At 58.2% G+C, this 26,250-nt stretch overlaps 1 protein-coding gene across 1 annotated transcript; it reads left to right on the forward strand.

Annotated features, from left to right (window-relative positions):
• Positions 1-574: 574 nt before the first annotated feature.
• Positions 575-19,714, forward strand: LOC119110697 (zinc finger protein ZIC 4). The gene is made up of 2 exons (XM_037234599.1): positions 575-1,567; positions 18,529-19,714. Exons 1-2 carry the CDS (start codon positions 604-606, stop codon positions 18,954-18,956), a joined length of 1,392 nt encoding a protein of 463 aa, XP_037090494.1. The 5' UTR covers positions 575-603; the 3' UTR covers positions 18,957-19,714.
• The last annotated feature ends 6,536 nt before the right edge of the window (positions 19,715-26,250 follow it).

Raw genomic sequence — 26,250 nt, forward strand, 5'->3', positions numbered from 1 at the left:
TCGCGTAAATCACGTTCGCTTGCGGCGTCGCATCCCTGCCGCGCCCGTCACCTCGATGAAGCGGTCGGCGCTGCCCCACTGTGACCCCGTGTCGCCTCGCCGCGCGCCCGTCGACCCCCTCCGCTGCATCCTGCAGCGCCGAGGCCGCCTCCGCGTCAGCACGCGCCGATCTGGCGCGCGCCCGACGCCGACCGGGGTAATTAAGCCATCGGCTAGTTAGAGTGGCGCCGTGGGGACCGATCATCGCACCAAAGGCGGTAATTGGGCTCCCATGTGTCGCATCAGTTTAGGCAGGCGCACGGCGGTGTCCGGCGGCGCCCAGCGGCGACGCGGGCCCACCTCCCAGGCGGACATACCGCGCTGCTGAGCGCACCAATAGCGTCCCACTGGGCGCGCAGCCGGAGGCCGCTCACGCCCCGCCCCCGGCGCGCGCGCCCATTGGCGGGCGCGGCCGCTCCATTGTGCGCGGGCCAATCGGCGGAGGCGGCGGCGGCCGGCGCAGCGGGGCCCGGCCTCCAGCTGACTGAGAACGAATCGCACGCGGCGTTTCTGTTGCAGAGGGCACCTCCTGCGGCGCGCACGTCCGTCTGAAGAGTGGGTATTATGGTATCGGAGAGGGGCAGTGTCTTGCTGGGTCCTGTGGCGTTCGCTCCGCGTGGTGACGTGTCCGCCGTCCCGCCTCGCGCCCGTGCCGAGACGGCGTGCCCTCCCGCGACGGCCGACCTGTGGCGCGCGCCGCTCGCCGCCGCCAGGATGCACGTCGACACGAAGCCGGTGGTGAACCCGTTCATGGAGGCCGGCCACGGCCCGGTCGGCCTCATGTTCGGGCCGAGCATGAGCGCCGCCGAGGCCAGCATGCAGAACCAGTACCAGAACGGCTACGGCATGGGCGTGCCGGTGAGTCACCACGGCATGCACGGCCACATGGGCTCGTACGCAGCGCGCGACTTCTTCCTGCGCCGCGACCACATGGCCGGCTCGCTGGGCGCGCTGGGCGGCCACGACCTGCCGCAGCAGCACCACAGCGTGTTCGCCTCTTCCGGGCTCGGCCACCACGAGCCGTCCATGGTGCTGCCCGGCCTGCACGACCAGCAGCACGCGCACATGAACAGCCAGATGCGACTGGGCTCCATGTACGGCGCCGAACAGTTTCAGCAGCTGTCGGGCAACCAGTTCCACCACCAGATGAACTGGAACATGGGCGCCATGGGCGCGCCGCACGGCTGCTACCGATACTTGCGTCAGCCGCTCAAGCAGGAGATGACCTGCAAGTGGATCGACCCCGACCAGCCGTCGCCCAAGAAAGTGTGCAACAAAACGTTTCACAGCCTGCACGAGATTGTGAACCACCTGACAGTGGACCACGTGGGCGGTCCCGAGTGCACGAACCACGCCTGCTGCTGGCAGAGCTGTGCACGCAACGGACGCGGCTTCAAGGCCAAGTACAAGCTGGTGAACCACATCCGCGTGCACACGGGCGAGAAGCCGTTCCCGTGCCCGTTCCCCGGCTGTGGCAAGGTGTTCGCCCGCTCCGAGAACCTCAAGATCCACAAACGAACGCACACAGGTCAGTACTGGCGCTGCGCGCTGCCACAACGGCTGCTCTGGGAGTGCTTGATCGCGAACTGAATGTTTGTTTGGTGTTGTTCTCCACTTTGGGGTTGGATGGCTGGCACATTTTAATAATTGTTGCCCTATTTGCCATAAGTTTTACGCTTTCGTAGCATCACCAGGCTCGGCCGACTGTCGCAATAGGGGAAGACCGCCACGGAAATCGCCAGCATTTCCACGGCGTATGTGGACTTTCCCTCCCCTCACAGACCTCGCCGGACACAAATCCGCATTTGTTCGCGTGTCCACCCTGCCGCCAGTCGCCGTCATGACGCGTTGTTGGCGCGCGCGCGGCGGTCGGGCGCGGTCGGAGGTGGCGCGCCGCCGGCCGCCGCCGGCCGCCAGGCGCCGTAAACCCCGACCCGATGGTATCTGTCGGCCGCCACCCGCCGCCATCCGCCGCCGATCACACCACACGGCCTAACAGGGGTACGGGCCGCGCACCGAGGTGCTGAGGCGGAAGGCATTCGCGTCACGCGCGCGCCGATCTCGCTCTGTCGTCGCGCACGCGGCCCGTCACGCCTCACCCGGAGAAATGCCAACAATGCGACAAGCGCGTGGATTTGCATACAAAATATTCGGCCGCGCACGTCATTGTTTAAAATGTTTCACATTCCACGATAGCAAAAACTGTGTCAACCGTCGGCTGGCGATTTATCCGGGCGTACGGTCAGGTCTGGGCCGGACCGGGCCGTTCCTGGGGCGATCATGTCATTATCGCGACGGTCAAGTGTGTCATTTGTTATCGCGGCGGATATTTTACCTGTGGGACCGTGTCCTTTGACTGGACATCCACTTGGGCTCCGGCCTGGCCCGTAGATCGTTCCCAGATGACCAAATGGCGCCGGCTCCTTTCTGCCGGTCATTTCTCTCGGGGACGAACGGGACGCGAAACAAAAAGATTGTCCTTGTTCCCGGGCCCGGCCGGCCCGCTATCCATCTTCCCAGCCCGTAACTCGGCCGGTAGTCTCTGTGCGATATTCCCGGCTTTCCCTGAAATATTTCTCATGTTAATTCGGCCGACAAAAAAGTCGGCGCGCTCCGACCGGAATGCGCTTGCGACAAACTTGCCGCGCGCCGCTGCTACCTCCCCTGTGTCCTCGTAATGACGCGAGCCGCGCCGCGGCCGCCGCTGTCCCGTGGCTGGTCACCGTTGCCGTCCCCCAATAAATCATGGAGGTTTAAAACTCGGCGCGGCTTTCGGGGGGCGGGCCAGACGCCGGGGTGAGGTGGCGCCCGCCGACCTGGGGGGTCCCTCCAGACACCCCGTCCCCAGTGTCGCCTGCCGCTGTCGGCGGCGCCCAAACCCCCTGTCCGTGACATACGAGAACAGAGGACAGACGGGCCTCAATCGGGCCATGTCGTCGGCCATTTGCTTGCCTCAGCATATGGCCGAGAAATGTAGCTGCTGTTATCTGCGTCTTCCCCTGGTTGGTGCCAGCGCATTTGCCTCCACGAAATGTCTGTCTCGTTTGCCAGCAACTACGCTTTGCTGTGTGCTTGCGCTCGAGACGCCAGCGTTTCTCCATAGTTGCAATATTTTTGTAGCCATATGTTTGTTTGATCTTGAACATTTTGCGTTGGCTTAATGCCATGCGGCTTTTTATCAAATTTGTGCCAACGACAAGCGGCACTTCGCCACTGCACGCGGTAATGCCTAGCCTGACGGTTGTCAACGAGCGCAACCTGGCTACATTGTTATAACCGATCAAAACATCACCGTTTTTCATTATTCTCTGCTTGCTTTTTATGAGTATATATCATTACGTGTGCGGTGAGCTTTGTATCTCTCTGGAGGGATCTGACGTACGTTCTTCCCGCCCTAATTCCCAGTTCTGATCCCCCCCCCCCCCCCTCCCCCGTGCCTGATGAAAATAATCAGTTACTCTCTTACAAAACCGCAAAAGCTAGTATGTTTGCGAGAAAATCGTCGTTCGCCTCACTCCAATGACTTTTTAAAGATCTGCCTACGGAGCACACCTCTCAGCTCTCCTGCTCGGCTCAGGTGCTGCCTATGTCCTATGACATCAGGTGTACTGTAGTCTGGAATGGTCGCGCGGCTCTTCGAATGTTTAACCGCTGAACATCACGGGTATGAGCTGAACTGTGGAAGGCAGCCGGTGCTCGTCGGCCTGTCGATGGGCCGACCCGTCCCAGGACCACACAAAACCCCAGTATCTTGAAGGTACACATACATCTTAAGGTGCTTCAACATGCACGTGAACGTTGCTAGAGGTGACCTCGCAAAATTGACTGCGCATTTCGAAGCAGAGTCGCACTTAGACGAGAATCAAGAAGGCGTAAAGGCGAATCTGGCGCCGTTCAGGCCACAGCCTCTCCCCTGCTGTTCTGCTGACGAGCCGGTTCCCCTGAGCGCCGTCTCCTTCTGCCTGGCGCCTCCCACCTGCACCTCAGAGCTGTGAGCGTGTCCGGCGGTGGCGGCGACCGGGCCGGCCATCCTCCCCTTCCCCTTCCCCCGGCCACAACTCAGCGCTGGCTGAGTGGACCCGCCTCCGCCGCTACCGTGCCATGTTTTACTGTAAATGCACACTGTTAATTGCCGGCCTGGCCGCCACTCCATGCATCATATCCGACCGCATTGGAGCCCGGCACGCAACGGGCAGAGCGCGCCTGAGAAACGGCCGGCCCTCTGCCACTTAACTCATGCGCCCAGATTGCCACGGCGCAAAAACCGGCGATGGCGGTGCATTCTCGGCGAGATGAGGCACGTTCTGGAGGAGGGAGACGCGCCAGGCCTGGCTCTGGCTAGCGGCGGAGGGAGACGCGCCTGGCTTGGCTGATGTTAGCAGCGTAAGGAGACGGCCAGGCCTGGTACCGGCTAGTGGCGAAGGGAGGACGCACCAGGCCTGATTGATGCCTGGCGGCGGAAGGAGACGCACGCGGCCTGGCTGATGCTAGCAGTGGAGGGAGGTGGTCAGGCCTGGCTTCGGCTAGCGGCGGAGGGAGACGCGCATGGCTTGGCTGATGCCTGGCGGCGGAAGGAGACGCACGCGGCCTGGCTGATGCTAGCAACGGAGGGATACACACGCGGCCTGGCTCCGGCTCGCGACGGAGGCAGACACGCGCCCGTCTCGGCTCGAGACTGGCGCCTACCTCGCACCGCAGGCACTGGACGATCAGCGGTGTTTGTTCAGCGTCTGAGCGACGGCGGGCCGGCCGTCGTCGGGCCGACGCGACAGACGACACCGGCGTGGGCTGACCCCTCATCCGTCTCCCACGCGCCGCCGCGCCGCCCCCACTTGACCCCTCGCTTCCGGCGGGAGAGGGATTATCACCCGCCCCCGCGCCGGCCCAGCCGCCCTCCCCGAGGACTGGCACTGATCGCCGACTGGCGCTATTGGGTTAGAGGCAATTGGATTCCGACGCTCGTGTGCGGATGTGCCTGATGAGATTGAGCGCTGGGTCTCCGTTATGCGTTTGTTTTGGGCGTTCTATAATGCGTTGCGCTTGTGCTAATTTGGCGCGCTTGAGTGCTTAGTAACGAATGCAGAGACACTTTGGACGTGCGATGCCTGCCAGCATCTGCTCCACGCATATTGCTCAGCACGGATCGAATAGTCAATTGGATGGGGAAAATGGGGTTATCAGTTTTTTTGACAGAAAACGACTGCATCTGCGCCGCGGGTTTTCACCGCTGCCGTTAAATCTATCACAGTCTCGAGATTTTCACAGGCGTTTGGACATATCTCAGAGCAATGAGTTGCCCGTAGTTGTAGGCCTCGACACATGGCTAGCAAATGGACACACAGTCTGTGTTGTTCGGGTTAGTGGAGGTGACATTGACAAGAATTGCCAGCACGTTGCGCCAAACTGTTCATTGTAACACCTTTTCTTGAAAGCATTGCCACGTGAACTGTAGTTCCACGTGCGAACCTGCCAGACCCCCGCCGGCAGCGGGTCGACACCGCAGCCCCGTCACGTCACGTCACGGCCTGACCGTCCCCGCAGCGGCAGGCCGCACGCGACGCGGCCACGCATCAGGAGCCGCGCGACACCGCCGGCGCGTCACGTGACGCGTGTGCGTGTCTGCGCATGGGGACTGGCCCGGGTCGGCGGCCCGGCGGGGTCCGCTCCGATCTGGCGCCGTTTGGCACCGCGATCACGTTTCAGGCTCTACTCCCGGTGTCATATGCATAACAAAACGGCGCTGGGCCATGCCAGCGCGAGCCCGGGCGCCCGGGCCCGGCGAGCGGCCCTGGCGGGCCTCGCGGGCCGTCGCGGCACCGCTCGGGACGAGAGGTACTATTTCTGGCATGTTCACCGATGGTGGACATTCAACCCACCTTGACCTCTGCTCGCGAGTTGTTTAGCTGGGGTGGGATTTAAACATGTCAGCATTTCGCGGTTTAGAAAAATGTTTCGGTTGTCGCCACACACGGTTTTCATGAGGAACTCATGCAAATCCATTCAAAATAAATGCGGCACGCTTTTGATTCTTAGAACTAGCAGCTGTGATCAAAGAATTACAGGTCAACCAGTGGTTCTGGCAGACTAAGGTGAGCATGGAGAAAGCAAACAGAATTAAAACTTATTGCACTTCATTAGTCAGAGGACAACGAAATATCATTTTGTGTTGATTACTTTGTCCAAGACATGCTGGACGATAAAGTATCGAAGTGGTGAGTTAAAAAACTTGCTTGATGGCACGCGCATGCTAATTTAACAGGATCAGTAAGTATGAATACGTTACTGTACCTCTCAGAGTCAATTCCAGAGTTAACCTAAACCCGAACCTGAACCAAGGATTGGACCCGACCAAGCTACTTGATTTTGGAGCCGTATGATTCGATCAACTGATTGAACTTACCTAAGAGTGAGCCTCAGCCGCGCCCGTTTCCAAAGTCCCAAGATCCAAACTGGTCCCCGTTGCCCTGGCTGCGCTTCTCAAGATAGGTTTGTTTCACGAAACGTGACCACCTTTGTATGCCATAACCACAGTTTTTTTCAGATGACTTGGCTGACAGATTCTCGGCTTTGCTTGTGACGCATTCAAAGGCACATTTTTGGTCTATCGCCTAATGCAATGAGGTCTGTAATAAACTGCATTTACACGTAGTTGTATTTCTTTTTTATTTCTTTTTTAAAGAAATTCTCGCAGAAAAAAATAATTACATTCCTCTTGCCACCACGAATGGAATATTAAAAACGTGGAACATTTGGACTTCTGGTGAAAAATGCCTTGCGACGATCAAGACGGAGGCTCCCGGGCTACTTTTGGAAAGCTTATCATTGGTGAAGCATGACATGACGCTTCACACAGGCTCACTTTCTACCACGCAGCCGCTCTTCGGCGTCACAAAGGCTGGCCTTTTCCATCCGCAGCGCAAGATGCAAAATATGATGCAGAGTTACTGCCGAAGCTTTCCATCACGCGCGTCGGGCCTACGCCAATGCGGCACTGACCGCAGCTTTCGCTCGTCACAGGAATCGTAGACATAAGTTGAAAACTATTGATTAGGGTAGTTTGGTTTTCAGACATATGAAACGGGTCAGGTGTGGCTCACTTTTCAGATGATTTTAGGTGTTCTCCAAAGTATTTACCACAACAAAACTTGTGCTAAATGCATTTCGTTTTTGCATGCCAATATATAAGATATGTCTTGAACCTTGAGCTTTGGCAACCTGAATCTATGTACTTTTCCGAAATAGAAACGCGCGGTTGGGGACAAATTAAAATGATGGGTTGCCGGGATTCCAATGACTGGATCCAGACCTGACTGGAGTCACGGACTGAACGCTTTGCGGTCTGAAAAGGCGGACTGAAAGAACAGGTGTTCTTTCACTCGTAGGTGACGCTTGGCCATGTTTGTGAGAGGCAGAGGTGGCCGCCAGCGCCCGCAGCCGACGCTGGGAGCTGGGGGAGCGGCGGCGGCAGCGGCAGCGGCGGCGGCGGTGGCGGTGGCGGCGGCAGCGGCGGCGCCCGGCCCGGCCCGGTCCGGCCCGCTCGGTGACGCTGTCCCCGTAACGGTTTGATTAAACGGAATGATTGATGTCGGCCGGATTTATTGGGCGCGTACTCGCGCTGCGAGATTGTATCGGGTGTAAGCCCGTGTTGGGGGAGACCGACACGAGGGTTGCCAGATGAGCCGATGCCAGGCGATAAGGTTGACCCCGTGATTGGATCGCGGACCGGCAATGGTTCGTGCGCGACCCGGCCCTGCTGGGATCTGGCAGCCACCGCGCGAGGAGAACAAGGGCCGGCCAGGTCACCTGACTTCGTCGGAGCGGAGGGACAGCGGTGGGATTCATGTGTTTTCGGTTTAGCGCCGGCGGCTGACGACGATATCGCATTTCGTTGTTTTGGCGAAGCGGATGGCGGGGGAGTTGGGCTTTCATAAGTGATGCATCACCTCTATTCACAAAAGAACTGAGTGAATTTTAATTCGTGTTTGCTGATGCTGTACGATTAGTACCTAAAATGCTAAATTTGGCCGGCACATGAGGACGACGCTGCCTGTGGCTCTATTGTTGTGACGGTGCAGTAGATCATGATGATATTTTGCATTATAGCAGGCACAATAGCCTCATTTTCGCAACATCGCGGTGGCGTGTAGTTTCTGTCAAACTTGGTAGCGCCCTTACTTAGGTGATAGTGTACGTATTTCGTTGACGCATTTTCCAAAAGTAGCCATCTAACCAAATTTCTCGGCATGCATTTCTTTCCCGACTTGGGTTTTATTTCAGCGACGCTATTGCCTCTTATCTGTGGTAAAGTGGGATTTCCCTGGCTAGTCCTGAGGGCGCCGCTCGGTATACCCGAATACATGGACGAATCATGAACATGAAAACGTGACAGTAAAATACTGCATTATTATGCATGGTACTGGGAGTGGTGCTACTTTTGGAAAATGGTGTTTGGACACCCAAAGACAGATTATGAAGGCAGTCGACTTCTGACAAGCAACCATTTTTGGGGTGAAATACGTTTGGGTATATTATCGGACAGTTCAAAATTATTGCTGTACCATCAGTGATGTACTTTTTCTCAGTACTTCAGCATCGCTTATTGTCGTTATTTTACAGCGACCTGCAATGCTTTGCTGAGCCTACCGTGATCTTTACTTGCTTTGCTTCTGCCGGCTGGACGTCCCCCCCCCTCCACCTTCAGCCCACCGCATTTGTGCCACCCTCTCTCTCCTCCCGCCTCTGCCCCTGTGTTTCTCATTCTATCTGGCCGGTGCATCGGATCTGTGATATGCAGCGTTCATAATTTCCTGCCGGGCGGGCGGGCAAAAAGCGCGGCAGCGCGCCGACGCACGTTCCCACGCGCTGTGGCGGCCGCGGCCGCCGCGCCGACCTCTATTACGCACGTCAATCTCGCCGCTGACCCTGTTTACCCCAGAGCGGGTCAGCTGGCGTCGCCGGGATGGGGACAGACCTGCCCGGCCGCGGCAGCCACGGTCAGCCGCCGGCTCGCCGCCCGCCGGCCGCCGGCAGGTATTTTGAAAACGCAACGGCCGCTGCCGACTTCTGGGTCGATTGAATAGACAAATATTTACGCCGGCGTAACAATTAATAACGTCCCGGACCAGTGTGTATCGCAATACATCATCGGGAGATTATTTATTCAAGGCACGGAGCGAAACTAGCATAACCGGGGTACACAAACCGAGGGAGCAGACGGTCATTAGCTAGCTCCGACGACAGCTCGGCCGGCGTCCCGGACAACCGGCGCCGTGTCCCCGACACGGCACTCATGAGAGCAGCCCATCTCTACGAAGAAGCGAACTTTGGCTGCGATTTCTGTCAACGCCCGCCGCGGCTTGTCTCAGAGCTGTGTCGGGGCTGCCTGAACCCACTGAGGGTGTGGCCCCTTCGACGGATATTTGTTTTCTGTTGCTGTGATGGCAAGCCCTCCGAGGCGCGGAGAGGGCAGACAAGCGCCGTTTGTAAGCAGTTTTTACCATGAAAAACCATAGGGCTGACGTAGGACCTCGCCAGACATGGGTGTGGGCTACGGCGCCGCTGCCTGCCTCCCTTTCTTCCGTCATCCGTCCACTGTGCCAAGCTGTGGCGGTGCCCAAACGAAGCTGACGATCCGCTGACGGCGGCCAGCGGGCCCCAGCGCCCCCCCCCCCCCCCCCCCCTCCTCCCCCGTGGAGCCTTGTGGTCGCATTCTCGGCGAAGGTTCGTGGTCCGCCGCTGAGCTGTACACATTCGAACAGCACTCGCGTTTCATTTCGGAATAATTCACGCGGCAAGGCCTCGCTGCCGGTGTGCTCTGCAGTGAAGTCGCTCCAAATGTTTCATAAAGTGATGTCATAACAATAAATTCGCTTTATAGGACGGGCCAGAAATGATGGCCGAAATTTCGTGAGACTGCAATTCTGCGAAATAGGCCGGCCATTGGAGAACGTCGAGATCCACTCGTTCGGAAAATTAACGTTTCTGCATAAAGACAAGAGAATTGATGGGCCGGCATGGATAATTGTGATGAATCACAAGCGGTGAATTACTTTAATAATCGTATTAGGATTAGAACCCGCAGGGCGAACTCAGAGCGGAAGCGCAGTTATTTATACGTCAGATTAAGCCACGTTTGTCCACCACCGACTGGCAGTGTCGACACAAGCCCCGATTATATATGTTTGCTTAAATATATTGGCTTTAAGGGAGACGTAATTACAATTCAAAATGGCAGAAGGCAGTCAACGTCTTCGTGAACTTAGAGCTGTCTGTGGTGAAATGGCAATAATCTATTGTGTGGTAGGCAAGCATGGTACTTTGCTAAGACGGAACACTTTGTAAGTTTGAGCTAAACGACCCAAATACAACGTCCAAAGTTGGCTAGAAGCGGATAATGAAGAGGAACAAGTCTACCCCACGACCCAAGGGTAACCGTTCTCTGCGCCCGTTGTACTGCTAAGACCGTCCTGTAGTTAAGCAATCCGTACCCGTAGATTTGGTCCCCTGGAATCGAATCGTGGTATTTGACCGTTCGTGTTTACGATCATTGGCTGCCGTCTGAAGTTTGTCCGCACAATTTTAACCTGGGCCCATTCCGTCCCAGTTTCCCCCTGGGCCCATTCCGTCCCAGGTTTTTTTTTACTCTGCTTCACTTCAACCAGGGACGTCGCTTTATATACCTTCGGGACTCAGCTCCCCCCCCCCCCACCAAATGTTGACTTAACCCTTTCCCCAAGCATTTTCTGGCCCCTCAACGCATACCAGGGAAGAGAGAATGCTGGGCCAGGTAAATACAGAATAATTTCCTTAACTATTGGTATACTAGGTCGAAGATACCTAAGCACTTAACTATTAGTATAATGTTAATTTTGTACCAAATGATTTTCAGTACACAATACGCATAATATGAAACATGCTAGATGTAGTAAATTGTAATCAAATGCAGTAAAAGATAATAAAAATAGCATGATATGATAATTTTGTACCAAAAAGAATTTTCATAGTTGAACACCGAAAACACAAATTCAAGTGCTCAAAATCCGGAAAAAAATTCTCGTTTTGGGCTAGGTGATATCAAACTTTTGGGACCAGTCTCTAACTGGCCAGTTGATGGCACACTGGGTGTCTGCCGGTGGCCGACACCCAGTGTGCCAACTGACCTGCACTCTCCCCCTCATCTACCTCCCCTTTGCGCCTACCTCGGTTCTGTCCCTCCCATCTCATCTCCATGTTTTTTTGACTCTCTTCCTCCCCACTCATCAAAATCTCATTCTGTCCCCAAATCTATTTTCCCTCCTCCTTCATCTCAGTTTCCTGTCACTCCTTCCCTCCCAGCCCTTTTCCGCCCCTTATTTTTAAGCCATTCTGCGTTATCAACCGTTTTCTACCTCCCCGTCCATCACCACTTTCACCAGCTCTCTTCCCACCTGTCTGCGCTCCCACCTGCTCCCTCCCCTCCCATCACGGCTCTCAACCACTCTCTTCCCACTTGTCTCCGCTCCCGCTCGCTCCCTTTTCTCAGCCATTTCTCAGCCCCAGCTCCCACACGTTTCCTCTGCCGTTCATTTCCGCCCCATCCGTTCCCTCCCTCGCTGTCCACCTCCGCTCCTACCTGCCTCCTCCCCACCATCTCCGCTCCCACCCAACCCACTTCACACCCATCTCCGCTCCCACCTGCTCCCTCGCTTCCAAGCACCGCCCTTAACCGTTCCCTTCGCACCCGTCTCCGCTCCCACTGGATCCCTCTTTCTCATCCACAGCTCCCATACGTTTACTTCCCCATCGTCCATCTCCGCCTCTATACGCTCCCTCCCTTGCTGTTCACCTCCCCTCTCACCTGCTTCCTCCCCACCTATCTCCGCCCCCACCCGCTCCCTCCCAACACATATGTGCTCCCACCCGCACCCCCCCCCCCCCCCGCTCATTACCGCTCCCACCTGCTCCCTCCCCACCCATTTTTGCTCCATCCACTCCCTCCCCATCCACCTCTGCTCCCACCCGTTCCCTAATCTCCGGGAGGGAGTCTCATCTCCCATCTCTCATCAATCCCGCTCCACCCGCTCGCCGACTCCGGCCATTGTCCCGGCTTGGGCTCCGGCTCCGGCTCCGGTGGCCGACACCCGAGCCGGCCGGCCATCATGGCACCGCCGGATCTGGCAGCGCGCCGCCGCCGGATATGGCAGCCGGCCGGCAGACAGGAGCCGGCGCCGTTACCGATCACCTGTCGGTACATGTGTAGCGCTGCCGCGCCGCTGGCGCCCGTCGGCTGCGCTCAGTGCCGGCTGAGCGAGCCGCTGCCGCCGCGGTGCTGGAGCCGCGCGCGCCGCCGGCTCGGCGGCAGGCGCGGTGGTCGGCGCAGCCACCGCCGCTACAGCGGGCGGCGGCACGCGCGGTGGACGCCGCTGCCGCCGCGCCACTGACGGCTGGGGCGCGGCGACGACAAGCTGACGGCTGGGGCGCGACGACGGCAAGCTGACGGCTGGGGCGCGGCGACGGCAAGCTGACGGCTGATCATGATTTGATGCATTTGATGCATTTGACGTTACGCCGTGGAAGCTCAGAACGTCTCAGGATCTTCACAGAAGTATTTTTTATTTTGACTGAGGCGTGTTTGCTCATCTGCTTGGCACGAAGATTGCGCATGAAACTTATTGTCATGCACGTCATCCCGGTCTGGCTCTGGGCTCTGTTGGATGGTGCTCTGCGTAGGGGCCGCGTTGGCGCGGCGGCTAGCCCCAGGCCGACGGCGCCTGCTGGTGGCCGCTGGAGCGGAGCCCTCGCCGGCCCCGCTTCAGCGAGTGGCCCGGCGCTCGCTCGCCCGCCGCTCGCGCTATTTAGAGCGTCTCCCTCGCAGCCGCCTGGCCGTGGCATGTCAATGATCAAATGATCGATCCAGCGCCCGGTGATAAATGATGCGTTTTTGTTGCCTTGTTTCGACAATGATGTTTAATTTACCATTGATCATCGACCGGGGAATAATTGGAAGCGTTTTGAATTTTTCTCGTCTCGGATGAACGACGGCAAGTTCATAGGAGATTGGCTAGGGCAGGCGCATCATCGGTCGTATAGAGCCGCCTGAAAAACGACGCGTCGCGACGAAGTCAGTTAGTGCGATTTGTTCGTGTGGGTCGGCCGGTCTGGTTGGGTCGGCCCACCGCTCAATCCCGCGCGGTCTGGCTCCTCAGTCGGCCGCCCGGTCCTGCCAACGTCGGCAGGTTTGCGGCCGGATTCCGACCGGTTTTCGTCGGCCGCCGCTGGTCCGCCGCACACCCGGCCTCCGACTGCGACGACGGCGTAATCTCGTGTGTCAGCCGCGACCTTCCCGCGTCACTCAGCGTGCCCGGCGCGCCGGAATAGCGACACCGGCAGCATCAACACAGCCGGCCCCGGGCGAGGGCACCCAACCGTGTTTTGACAACTAACCCAAACTCACACCGTAGCCAAATAAACACGGGCATCAATGTAATCCTCTGTCTCCTCGGTAAAGGGTTCTTGCGAACAACCGCTCGTCTCAGGGCATTGTTCTTGGCACGGCGCTGCGTTTGGGCGAGCCTCGGGCGTGTGTGTGTGTGTGAGTTCACGCAGACTCGATGCTGTCAGCCGCGGCCGAGGCGGCGGCAGTCCCACCACTCGTCGCCTTTGTTAGCCGTGGGACAGCGCGAGTGGAAGCGGCCGCGGACGCGGAGAGCAGGCCTCATCCCAGAGCGCGGCAGTCCCGCGCGCGGCGGGCGCTGCAGTCTCCGGTGCCGCACTCCGCCTCAGGGCATTCGCATAGGCTGTGCCGCACGTCAGGTAACTTCAACGCGTCAATGCGCGCCAGCATCAATGCCATTCGGCTGTTGCATCACAAACCCGCGTCCGCGACGAAAATACCGCGCGGCGGCGGGGCCGGCGCAGCCGCTGCGAGCAGGGCGCGCGGGCGGCGCGGGCGCGTCCGGCCGCCTCCCACATACTATGAATAAATTAAGCCCATACATCTGCGGGGTGCGTGGCGCGCGGATCGTGATGTTCTACACGGCGCGGCGTGCCGGCGCGCGATCGCGCCGTGTTTGGCGTGATTGCCGCGATGCTATCGTCGCCTGCAGACCGCGGTTGCGGCAAACGCGGCGGAGACTGCGCCGGCGGGGGCAGGCGCCCGGGGTCGGCCCCAGGTGCCAGCCGTCTAACTCGGCGCGGAAGCCCCGGCCCGCCGGCTTCCTGCTGCTCCTGGGATAACATGGGGCGGCGCGGCGGTCTAATGCGCCGGTTGCATGTCGGCAGCCACAACACGCCACCAGTAATGGGATTAGCGGCTAGCCGGCCATCTTACGGCTTCTGTTTAAGCCATTTAGACAAAACTGGGATTTCGGCTGGGCCCGCCGCCAAGAGAAATGACACTGTTGGCTCTGTAAATCGTCGAACTCGGCAAGGCTAATGTAATTCGGGTCGTAAAATAACCCTTCAGCTGGCCTTGGTCCAGCGCGTTTATGAACGAAAGCATAATATAGTTTTATTGCAAGGGCCTGGCTGTGGCGATGGTCGTCACCCAAGGTATATTGAGCACAGGCCGCGGCGGTCGGTCGCCGGGGCCGTTTTATTGGCTGTCATTCATCGCAGATGGCCTCCCGTCTCCGACCGCCCGGCTCCCGGCTCCCGACTAGAATCGCCAACGTCCGGGGCTGCAGATCCCCTCCCCTCCCCCCCCCCCCATCCCCCATCCAGCTGATCGAAGCTGGAGTGGCCCCTGTAGTGGCGTCCCAGGTTCGGCAGGGTGGGCCGGCTCGCCGCCGCCGCTGAGGCTGACTCGCCCTGGGGGCGGGGTTCAGTCTGTTCCACCTCAGTCACGAGCTGAGCGACACTGTCCGTTTCTCCGATGCCTTTGTCTCGCGGAGCTGACATCTGCTGGCGGGTCGTGGCCTGGCAGCGGGGCACGCTTCTCCGGACTGGCACCAGGAGCGGCGGCCTTACACCCTGACGCCGGGTCGTGGCCTGGCAGCGGGGCACGCTTCTCCGGACTGGCACCAGGAGCGGCGGCCTTACACCCTGACGCCGGGTCGTGGCAGGCCAAATCCCTGCCCACCTCGGTCATGACCGGGCCCGGCCGGCGGCGGCCGCCGGCGGCCGGGACCGCCGCGCCCGCAGCCCGAGAGCGCCGCGTGTATAAATCACGCGCGCCGCTCGGGCCCATGCATTCCAATGAGTGCGGCCGGCGGACGCGCCTCGCTGCAGACAGCGGCCGGACAGCCGCGCCCGTCCAGACGTGCCGCCGTCACGCCACTTCCGACCGCAAACAAATCCTTACCCGCCATAAATACGGGCGTTAATTAATGAACGTGGCGCGCGCGCGCCAGTCGTCCCGGTAACGTTTTGATAACAGGTTTAATGGCGCGCGGGCCCACCCTCGGCCGGCCCTCTCCCCTGACCGAGACATAGCGGGGCATTCCCGGCTGACGGCCGGTATTTGCTGTGACTTATGGGCCGGCCAGGGCCGCGCTCCGGCCGCCGGCGGGCCATTCCGATCGGCGCGCGGCCAGTATCATTTAACTCTTCACACGCTGCACGGGTGAGCGGCGGGGCGGGGCGGGGCGGGGCGGGCGGACAGCGCGGGCGGGCAGAGCGGGCACGCTCCCGCCGCCCAGGGCGGGCCGACCGGCCGCCCAGAGCGGGCACGCTCCCGCCGCCCAGAGCGGGCCGACCGGCCGCCGCTGCCCCGCGCCGCCCGGACGGAGCGCGGTGGGACGCCCAATGACAGCAGAATATGCCCCTTATGGCACTATCGCGCCCATGAGAATACATCTCCGTCCTCTCTGTTGTCACACAAAAATGTCGACGCGCGTCAGCCGACGGCGGACGGCCGCTCGCGCGGCTGGCTCGTGCGGCCGTCGCGCCGGTACGGAGCGTATGTACAGCGTCGCCGCGTGGGCGGACCGTTCAGCGTCCGTGCGCAATCGTCGTGGCCGCGCCGTTGCCACGGCGACGCGCCGGCGAGGGCGTTGCCTTCCACGCTGCACGCTCCCCATGTTGTCCGGTCCGGACTTTAACGACGGGCGTAAATCCATAATATCTGGCTCAATCGTACCTCTTCATCGCGGCCGGCGGTCAGACGGCGGTCGGTCCGGCATTCCGAATAAATCTGGCGGCGGCGGCGGTACGGTACCGCGCCGGGGCGGCGCGAGATCGCCCATCGACCGGCCGACCGGACAGGCTCGCGAGACGCTGCCCGCATCACCCGACACTAAACCCTCTCGATGGCTTTATGTCAGCGGCGAGCGGCGGCCGCCGGCTAAAGGCCCGGTCACCTAATTCAAGTTTACGACGGTCGCGACGTCTCAAAACCGGAGCCCGCGTCAGGACAGCCCATGAGCGCCCGGGGGGCGGCAGTCCGCAGCGTCGGCTGTTTCGAATCGGCTGCCGGCAGTGGTGAGTCGGCGGGGCCGGCTGGGGCCTGTGGCGGCGGCCGTGGAGTCGCGCTGCACCGCCGCCGCCACTGCCGCCGGCGACGCCGGCAAAGCCCACAATATCTGACACGGCCGGCGCAATCAATACGGCCGGCTTAGGTGGGACTTACGCCGCCTCAATGGCCGCCGCCGTCGCCGTCGGCAGCGTGCGACAGCTGAGCATAGCGCCGCGGCACCGACGGCAGTGGCGCCAGCGTGGGCAGCCGATGCTGTGAGGATGAGGTCCGACGGTAGGCTGCCCTGTCCTATATCCGCCGCCGCTCTTCGTCCGCCGTACATTCCACCACAGCTGTTGGAAAGACCGCGGCTCTTTCAGCGCTCTGAAGCCTTCTGATCGATCGGTGCTCCGTGCTCCGTGACGCCCCCCCCCCCCCCCCCCCCGCCGGCACGGCCCGGTCTATGGGGACGGACGCCCAGATGGAAATAGTACAGGCTCCATCGCCTAATTTCTCACTTTGATGGATTCGGCCGCAAACATTTTGCTGTGAGATGCTCTGGGTCTCCCGTCATCCCCGCAGGTGTGTTCGCGCCGCGGATGACCCCAGCCGCTCCAGCGTCGGGTCAGAGACGCGCCCCCGGCCGCCGCCTCGGCAACCGTGTGCTCCACCGCGCTGGCGATAAACGGGCGTGTTTACCGCGCCGCGCCGCCGCCGCCGCCGCCGCCGCCGCCGCGCTATGATAACTCGTCCTCGCTGCGGCAGGGCGGCCGGCGTAAATCGCCTTAGCCGGCCGCGGCGAGCCGCACACCTCCACCGCGCTTTGAGCGCCGGCCGCGCGCACCTAATACCGATTGTTCATTTCCCCCATTCAGCGCTTTGTCGGAATTTCAGTGTGACCCGGGTGGAGTGTTGTAATCATGACGCGATGGCGGCCGGGCTTAGCTGCGCGCCCGCTTGCCCGGTGACATCTTATTATTGTGTTTGTCCTCTGCGCTGGAGCGCACGGATCGGGGGCGGGATTCCTCGTCTCCACCGGCGCTGAGGGAGGGGATTGGACTGCGAGACGCAGGCGGATGATCCTCATCCCAGCCAGAGGCGCGAGACGGGCGAGGGTTTTCAGCGCCTGCGATGGCGGATTATTCGTGATGATATGAGTTGTGGGGCGAGGCTCTCGGTCGTCGTGTGAGAGATGAGAGGAATGATATATGTCTGCTTGGAGTCGCCTTATCGGGGGTTCGGGAAAAGATTTACGGCCTCCCAGGCAGCAGGGTCATGATCGTAAAGCTGATGGTGCACGAGGGTGCCTACGCCCATGCAGACTGAGAGTCTGTCGACTACGGGCTTATTGGCTTGTAACCCTACTGGCATGGGTATTTTGGTTTTTGTGCTGCCGCAGTAGCATTCGTACTTTGCTCCGCCTTTGCGTCAGTTACATACATCCCGTCTAAATCACTCCAAAGCCTCAGCACTGCTATGGACACGGCACGGTCCAGCCGGTGGCGCTACCCTCTTGACTGGACACTCCCGCTGTGCTGGTGGTGTCGGCACGTCGAGAGGTCCACGGGTCCGTCGCGGCTGGACGGCCGGCCGGCTATTTTTAACGCCGCACCAGATCGGTGACGACGCTCCGGCCGCGTTTGAAAACAGGTAGACCCATGAAAGCGGCCCGGAAAACATGACCCTGTCGAGGGTCCCGCGCGCCGGGCACAAAGGGTCTCCTCTTTGTCGGGTGGGCGGGCCGAACCTCCAAAACGAAACGAAACTCGCGTGTGCTCCTCCCCGGACAATGGGCCACCGAATCAAGGCGCTTTCAGCCGGCTGAATGGCCAGCAACGGCTGAATAGAATTTGATAGACTGGTCACAGTACTGAGTATTCGAACAAGATGCCATTGAGCGGCGGCCGGTCGGCGCCGGTCCAGCGAGTGCTCGGGTCGCACATGGTGTTTATTTTTCGTGCTGGCCGCGCGCGCGCCGCCGCCTCTTCCGTCACTCAGCTGTTGTCTGGAGCGGCGCCGGTCAGGTGGGGCGCGTCACCGCCGACAGCCGGCGCCATCGATACGAGCCGTCGCTGCCGCCACCGCCACAGCTGACCCCGCCTTCTGTGTTGTCGCAGGCGAGAAGCCGTTCCGATGCGAGTACGAGGGCTGCGACCGACGCTTCGCCAACAGCTCCGACCGCAAGAAGCACTCGCATGTGCACACGTCCGACAAGCCGTACAACTGCAAGGTGCGCGGCTGCGACAAGAGCTACACGCACCCCAGCTCGCTTCGCAAGCACATGAAGGTGCACGGCAAGGACGTCAGCGGCTACGACTCGGACTCGTCCTCGGCCACCAACGCGTCCACGCTGCGCTCGCCCACGTCGCTGACCTCGCCGCCGGCGGCCGTGACCTCGCTGACCTCGAGTCTGCAGCAGACCAACCTCAACGAGTGGTACATCTCGCAGAACGCCACCGGCATGCCGACGCCGCCCAGCAACGAGCACTCGCCGATCGGCGGCCATCCGCAGGCGCACCTGCTGCCCACCACGAGCGCGTACTGACCGCGCCGCGCGCCGTCCCTGTACAAACGCGCCGTTGTTTTGTTCGAGAGCTATCCGCAGTCTCAGGGCCGTGCTTGACACCGCGGAATACTCGCGCGCGACGCGGCGGACCGGGCGCGAGCTGGCTGTTGCCCTTGTGACGTCATGAGGATGTCAGTGACGTCACTGGGTTCGTTTGCGCTCCGAGATGCGCCGAGCACGCTGTCGCTTGCACCGTTTGTTCGCTGGGCTGCACTGACCGCACCGTCGGCGACGGCTCTCGCTCGTCACGCTGTCGTGCCATCTCTGCGTGCGTGACGCTACGCGTCTGCGCGCCAGTATCCGCGCTTTGTTTTTATCTCCTTAACAGTTTGCTTGTTCGTGTTGAATTTTGATATAACTGACGCCCCGACTGACTTGTTATCAAACCCCGTGCAATGTATGTACGGACGAGGCACCTCTGCCCGTGTAAACCCGTGCGCCTCGTGTAAACCCGTGCTCCCCGTGTAAACCCTGTGCGCGCTGCGTCGGCCACGCGTTCTGGCTACGAAAAGCTGGATATATTTTATGTGTGTGTTGTGACCGTGGACCGATCAGCTAGTTCAAGCGTGGGTCCGTATCGTGATGTACATTCTCATCTAGCATTGTCTGATCTCATGCGTTATAAACGAGTTACGACAACGACGCAGGCTTCACTGTACATTGTAAACAGTTCAAAGAACATTGCCTCTGAACATGCTGTGTACAGTAGATTTTATAATAAATGTATGTCGCTATTCTCAAATCTCTCCTGGGTTAGTAGGGATGTCAGCGTTTGGACCGAACTGCAACAAATGTCAGTGGAGCTCTGGACCGCCAGTTTTAGTGACACTTACGTTTTGAACCTATGCATTGCTTAGGCACACACGCCTTTTGCAATATGGTCGTATATTTGGTGGTGGCTGCTGGCTAGATTCACACCTTATAGGTTTGTGGATCTTTCAGTCCGTGAACTGCGGTTCATCATAGTAATTGCCATGGAGTATTTAACGTTGCGATCAATTTATGCCTTGCACACGAACATTTACGACCACTTGCGAGCACTACCCGTAATTGTCTTCGGAACGCTGATGGCGGAAGCATGGCGGCCAACGGGGCTGTAGCCAATGCGCTGTTAGCAGCCAGCACTCGCGATGTAGGTTGATGATGGGACCGTCCAACCTCCATCGCGACGGTGGGACTGTCCAACCTCCATCGCGACGTCCACCAATCACGCCATCACGAAAGCTGCTGGTAGGCAGAACAAACTCAATGTTCACCATAAGACGTTTGACATGGGCACAAGTGCCCACACCGGACCTTCTTGGCTTCTCCCTTGTGGTATTCTATGACTGTTTTTTAGTTTCACGGTCTTATCCCAGGTCATTTATGCTATCGTTTAGCTATTGGTCTGGAGTTATCAGCCTGCCTGTAAGACCACCCAACACTTCAACATGCCGCGTCTTTAACCCCAATCACAAGGGCTAACGCTGCCTATCAAAGCATTTTTAATTGCAACGGTCGGATTTTCTTATCAACCCGTTGAAATGTTGTCAACCTCATGATGAACTGTACCATATTACCGACTGCCTCTTGCACCTTGCAGCTTAAAGCTCTTGCAAAAATTGATCGCATGCCAAATAGTGTGAAAGCTTCACCTTTTCCCCGGCACACACGTCAAGCACTCCAACGCCTCGCGCCTTCTCAGCAGCCATTTGCCTGGATGTCGGGCCAGCACGGGCGCCGGACAGCAGGCGGTGCGACGGGGCAGCGCACGGCCGGCCGGCCCGCCGCCCGGCCGCGCCTCCTGTTACCTGCCACCGACGGATCTAGTTTTCCCGGGCCGCGCGGCCGCCGCTGAAAGGAGGGCCGCGCGGCCGGCATTGTCCGGCGCCCGCCGCCGCTGACGCCCACAATCGGACTCATCACTGCGCTCGCCGGGCACCGCGGCCGCTCGGCGCTCCACCGCCCCGGACGGCGGCCTCCATCTTCGGACCGGCAGCTGGCGGCGTCCAGTGAGGCAGGAATGCGTTCTGCTGAGATATCCGCTCATTTTGCGTAATTAATTCGTCGGTGCGCGGTTCACAGGCTGTCTCGCGGCCCACCGCCGTCGGAGTGGTCACCTGAGCGTCCATAAAACACCGCGCGACTTGTAAAGTGACACATAAAAATTCCAACCATCTCGCTCCCCCGCTCTCCCATGCGCCACGTCCGATTCTTAATTAGCATTCCGTGTTTGTGTGCGCTGGCCGGCGGCCCCACCGGACCGCCGCTCAAATGGGTTCTCCTTACCTGGCACGCGCTTCGCCTGCCTGCGTGTTTGTAGCGAATCTCGTCCAGGTATTTGTAATTGTAATTTTGGGTCCCATAGGGAGGAGACCGGCGTCGAGTGGAAGGCTTGTTTATGTGATTTGGAAGGCGTAATGGGGACAGCGAAGTGTGCTAATAATAGCCTTCTCTTCCCATTCTTCTTGGGTGCTTACCAAACCTGCAATTAAAACGTGTGCGGTAAATTCATCGTTTCAACTCATGCTTGGTTAAACCCCGGCAAATACCTTCCGTCGGAGTGTTTACATTTGTTCTGCCCCAACCCACTCCCATAAGAACCTCATAGTGCAGATGAATAATCCTAACCAGCCTGTCTGCGCATTTTGTTGGGAAGTCATGCCCTCATGCGTTTTTTTTCGATCTGGACAGCTTGCACGTGTCGGACGGATGGCAGGACGCACGCAGGATCAGTGCCTTGCCACGGGGTGAGACGTTTGCTATGAAGTAAGAAACTTCGTTGGCTCAACCTGACTTCATGGCTTATGTGGTGTCTCCCTTAGCCATGAACCGAGATTGGTGTGAATTTCATATCTACCTCATGATCTCGCGTGAGATATCTCCAATATTCGTTTCAATAGACCATGAACTTACATTGACGCACGCCGCGTGCCGTGTTGCCTTATGATGTCGCTGTCTCGACCTACTCCCAGCTCTTACCCCCTGGTCAGCCTGTTCCCACCTCAAATCTGCACAAGCCACAGCGTTTTCATTGAGCGTGGAGTGTGACGAGGCTTTCACCTCTGCTGTGGGTACGATGAGGCGACCTGCCGGGCGGCGGCGGTTTAATGTGCCCCCATCTCGTGCCACGGCCGTGTGAAGGCGTGGTCTGCCTGACCGTTGGCCCGCTGAGCCGCTCCCGGTGCATTCCTACTCCGGCCAGGAGGGCCCAGGACGTGGCCACCTCTCGCTCACTCGCTCTCTCTCCCCTCCCCCTTTCGTTCACTCATTCCCTCTCCCCTCACCCTCTCGCTCACTCGCTCTCTCTCCCCCCTCCCTTTCGTTCGCTCATTCCCTCTCCCCTCTCCCTCTCGGTCGCTGACTCCCTCTCCCCTCACCCTCTCGCTCACTCGCTCCCTCTCCCCTCTCCCTTTCGTTCACTCATTCCCTCTCCCCTCTCCCTCTCGGTCGCTGACTCCCTCTCCCCTCACCCTCTCGCTCACTCATTCCCTCTCCTCTCCCTCTCGCTCACTTACTCTCTCTCCCTTCTCCCTCTCGCTGACTTACTCTCTCTCCTTTTTCCCTCTCGCTCACTCATTCCCTCTCCTCTCCCTCTCGCTCACCCACTCCCTTTCTCCTCTCCTTCTCACTCACTTACTCCCTCTCTTCTCTTCCTCTCGCTCACTCACTCCCTCTCTCCTCTCCCTCCCGCTCACTCACTCCCTCTCTCCTCTCGCTCACTCACACCCTCTCTCCTCTCCCTCTCGCTCAATCACTCCCTCCCTCTCTCCTCTCCCTCTCTCTCTCTCTCACTCTCTTTCTCCTCTCCCTCACTTTTCTCTCTTCCCTGGCTCTCTCGCACCAGTCCGGACCGTTTCCAGTCTGGGAGTCGGTAAAACACGCCGCCGATCAGTGCCGTTCGCAGATGGCCGCACAGATACGCGGTCGGTCCGCCGGCGGCCCGCCCGGCCGGCCCCTCAAATCACCGTGACGTCACGGCCAAATTGATGGCGCGCTGATGAGCACCGTTTACGACGGGGACGCCTATTGAGCCCGGAGGAGCGCGTCCGAAGCCACGGACACCTGTTCCGCCGGGCGGGACCGCGCACCACCGGGTGCCAGGACCACGGGAAAACGGACCACGAGACGGGAGACTGCGCCCTGGGACCGCGATAGAATAGGCCACCGAACGAACCACCGGACGGGAGACTGCGTCCAGAGACCTCGGCAGAATAGGCCACCGGACGGGCCGCCGAGTCTCTGGACCACGGGGGAATGGACCACCGGGCGGACCACTGGCACCTGGGATCTAGACAGAATAGACCAATGGATGGACCACCGGGTCCCTTATCCACATGAGAACGGACCACGCTGAACGGGCCGCCGGGTCTCTGGTCCACGGTAGAACGGACTAAAGAACGGGTCACTAGGTCCTGAGAAAACGGAAAAGCGGACCCCCGAACGGGCCGCTGACAGGGTCACCACCGACCGCGCTCTCGGGTCCCGTGCACCAAGTCATGTATTCATCAAGGGCCTGGTCACCGAGTAGAGCACTGGTACTGCTTGGTGCTGGTTGGAGCATAAGGCCAACGGTGGGTTTAGTCTGACACAATCGCACCATCAGCCTGAACAAACAAACAATTGGAAACCATCGACTCTGGCAAACTCCTGCCCCGCCGGCTGGGTCATTAACTGGTGTGCGCCTCTGTTTCTACAGGAGCAAACAGTTGTCAGTGTTGTGATCATTCGCCGCATCATATAGTGATCTGTGCATATGTCAACGCCCCCATTTCTGGATGAGTAGGTGGTCCTTGACCGGGAGTGGAGTTTTCGCTATTGAGTTGGGGGGCAGCTCCCAGACTTTGAGAACAAACTAGGCCAAACTCAGCCCCCTCTCATCCCTGTGTATCGCCATAGTTCATAGGTTCTTTTTTGTCAAGTGCCAGATGCGTGGCGCGGAAGAGACAAAATAATTTCACCAACCTTGACTCACGTCGCTGCATGTTGTTTACTTTTGCTCAGTTCACTTTATTGATGTTTTTTGGGGGATTGAGGCAGTGCTTGTTGGATTTAATTGTGATGTGTTCAATGCTTTTCTGTATTACGCACGAAAGTTAAAGAAGTGTGTTATGCACGATGCTGCTTGTGTGTACGGTAGTCGTATGTAAACCTGTTGATAACGTTAAAGGCGCAGGTTTTTCTATTTTCATGATTCTAATGTGAGGTGGCATTGGGCCGGTAGTTCCAGCGAGTTGTGAGTGTCTTGCCCGCTGTCTTGTGCTATGCTTGTGTGGGTGTGGGTGCGGGTGTGAGTGTGGGTGTGTGTGTGGGTGTGTGTGTGTGTGGGTGTGCGTACGTGGGTGTGCGTACGTGGGTGTGTGTGTGTGTGTGTGTGTGTGTGTGTGTGTGCGTGCGTGCGTGCGTGCGTGCGTGCGTGCATGCGTGTGTGTGGGTGGGGTGTTTCTATGGCTGCATTTGCAAAGACATGTATGAACCAGGTGGTACAAAATGTACCATATTGCTGTTATTATATTGTATAGCTGATGCATCTCTTCAATTAATCCTGGCACTACTCACATAACCAGCCTCTGTTTTTTATTTTTGTTAAAAGCATTTGGAGGCATGCAATATTAGCCCGACATTAATTACAGCTGGCAAACCTTATAATGCCGTGAATATTTATGGATAGAGCTGAGTTGCAATCCTATCTGTTTACATATCACGGTTGTTGGGGACTGAATCCCATGTCACATCAATTTTTCATCATCACATCATCTTCCTTAAGTGTGCGAATGCAAATCAGCAGCGTTATGTGCAGAAGGAGAAATAATTTCCACGAAAGTGATCAGCTATGAAATTTTTGCAGCCGTTCCATTACATGCTTTGAAGTCCAGGCTTAATAATTTGTGGCATGAGTCCAATTATATCAAAGGTATCACAAAGGCTGGTTCTTCCCATGAAAGCTGATGATGACTCTAGTACTCAACCTTTTTGCCTAGATGTGTCAGGGACCTGCAATGAAATTGTCAGAGACAGGTGCCTAAGAGGGAGGCATAGAAAGAGGGGCGTCCGCGATCCTAACAGTGGGAAGGGCTGTCAGAAGATTATGTTGCTGTGCGTGGATATTGGACAAGCATCTGTGCCACAAGCCACCAATAGTAAAAACTGTGCATGCTGTGTACAAATGGGGTGCTGTGACCATGCCCTTTACTTATTCTCCATTGTCGTTGATGTTTAGAATAAGGGCATTGTGTGGCTGCTGTTGGTATTGAGGGCATCATGCGTTAGAGCGTGTTATTCATGCATAAATGAAGGTGATCTGTGCACTGGGCAATGTCTAGTTGCTACGAAATAGTTCGCTTTCCTTTATTCTTCTGGAACTTCTTCCCCTTGGCAAATCATTAAATCTGCATTCCAAACAAGGCATGAACAGAGTGGCAGCTATTTATACAGCAGGTTGAAAATCAGTCTCCCTAGCCTGCCCATGGCTATTGAATGCCTTTCAAAAGTCAGCGTAGGTTCTGATAAACAGCGGGTTTTGATCTCTTTAGGAACTAACATGACCCGATGCAAGGTGAAAGGTGATTGTATTGGATTCCTGTGGGATAGGCAATCCGGAAACATGCATGACATGACTAGCCCACCGTGTGTCATGCTGACCTCGTATGATCTCATCTTGACATCTTACCTACATCTTGAGCATGTACTGACCAGAAATAATTGTGGCTGACGTTTAGGCTGCATAACGCGAGCAAAATGGATGTGAAAATATTTTGAATCATGTGCCACATGAATGCACCAAATTATCATGCTGACCTATGGAATGGCCCTGACCTGACCCCATTGTGGCATCAATATGTTCGTAACCCAGCATCCTCACTTAGCCAAGGAGCATATACCTTTTAATAAATGAAACGCCTCATTTGACCCAGCCCCTGCAAACATGTCACGGGGATCTGCAGGCCTTTGCCCTGACCTTGGCCTTTTATGTCAGTATGATTTCTAATGGTTGTGTCTGCAAGATGCGCCCATTAGCTCTTTCCGTTTGCATATATATTTCCAACTTAGGCAATGAATTCCCGAAAAGGATTTGTAAGAGCTTCGTCTCTCGGTTTTCCAGCCCGAGGCGCTCGGCTGGGACGCCAGCCAATTAATGATTAACACGCGCTCGGGTGGGGGGGGGGGGGGCAAATCGATCCCCCGAAGGTTTTTCCCAGAATATTTCCGAACGGCGCAGCACAGCCGCGCCAAATTTTGCATAGCTGTAGACAATTAAATAGCAGATCGTTTGACGAAAAAAACTTACATGTGC

The sequence above is a fragment of the Pollicipes pollicipes genome, unplaced genomic scaffold, assembly GCF_011947565.3.
Source record: "Pollicipes pollicipes isolate AB1234 unplaced genomic scaffold, Ppol_2.1 Scaffold_7231;HRSCAF=8579_pilon_pilon_pilon, whole genome shotgun sequence".
Lineage (NCBI taxonomy): Eukaryota > Metazoa > Arthropoda > Thecostraca > Pollicipedomorpha > Pollicipedidae > Pollicipes > Pollicipes pollicipes.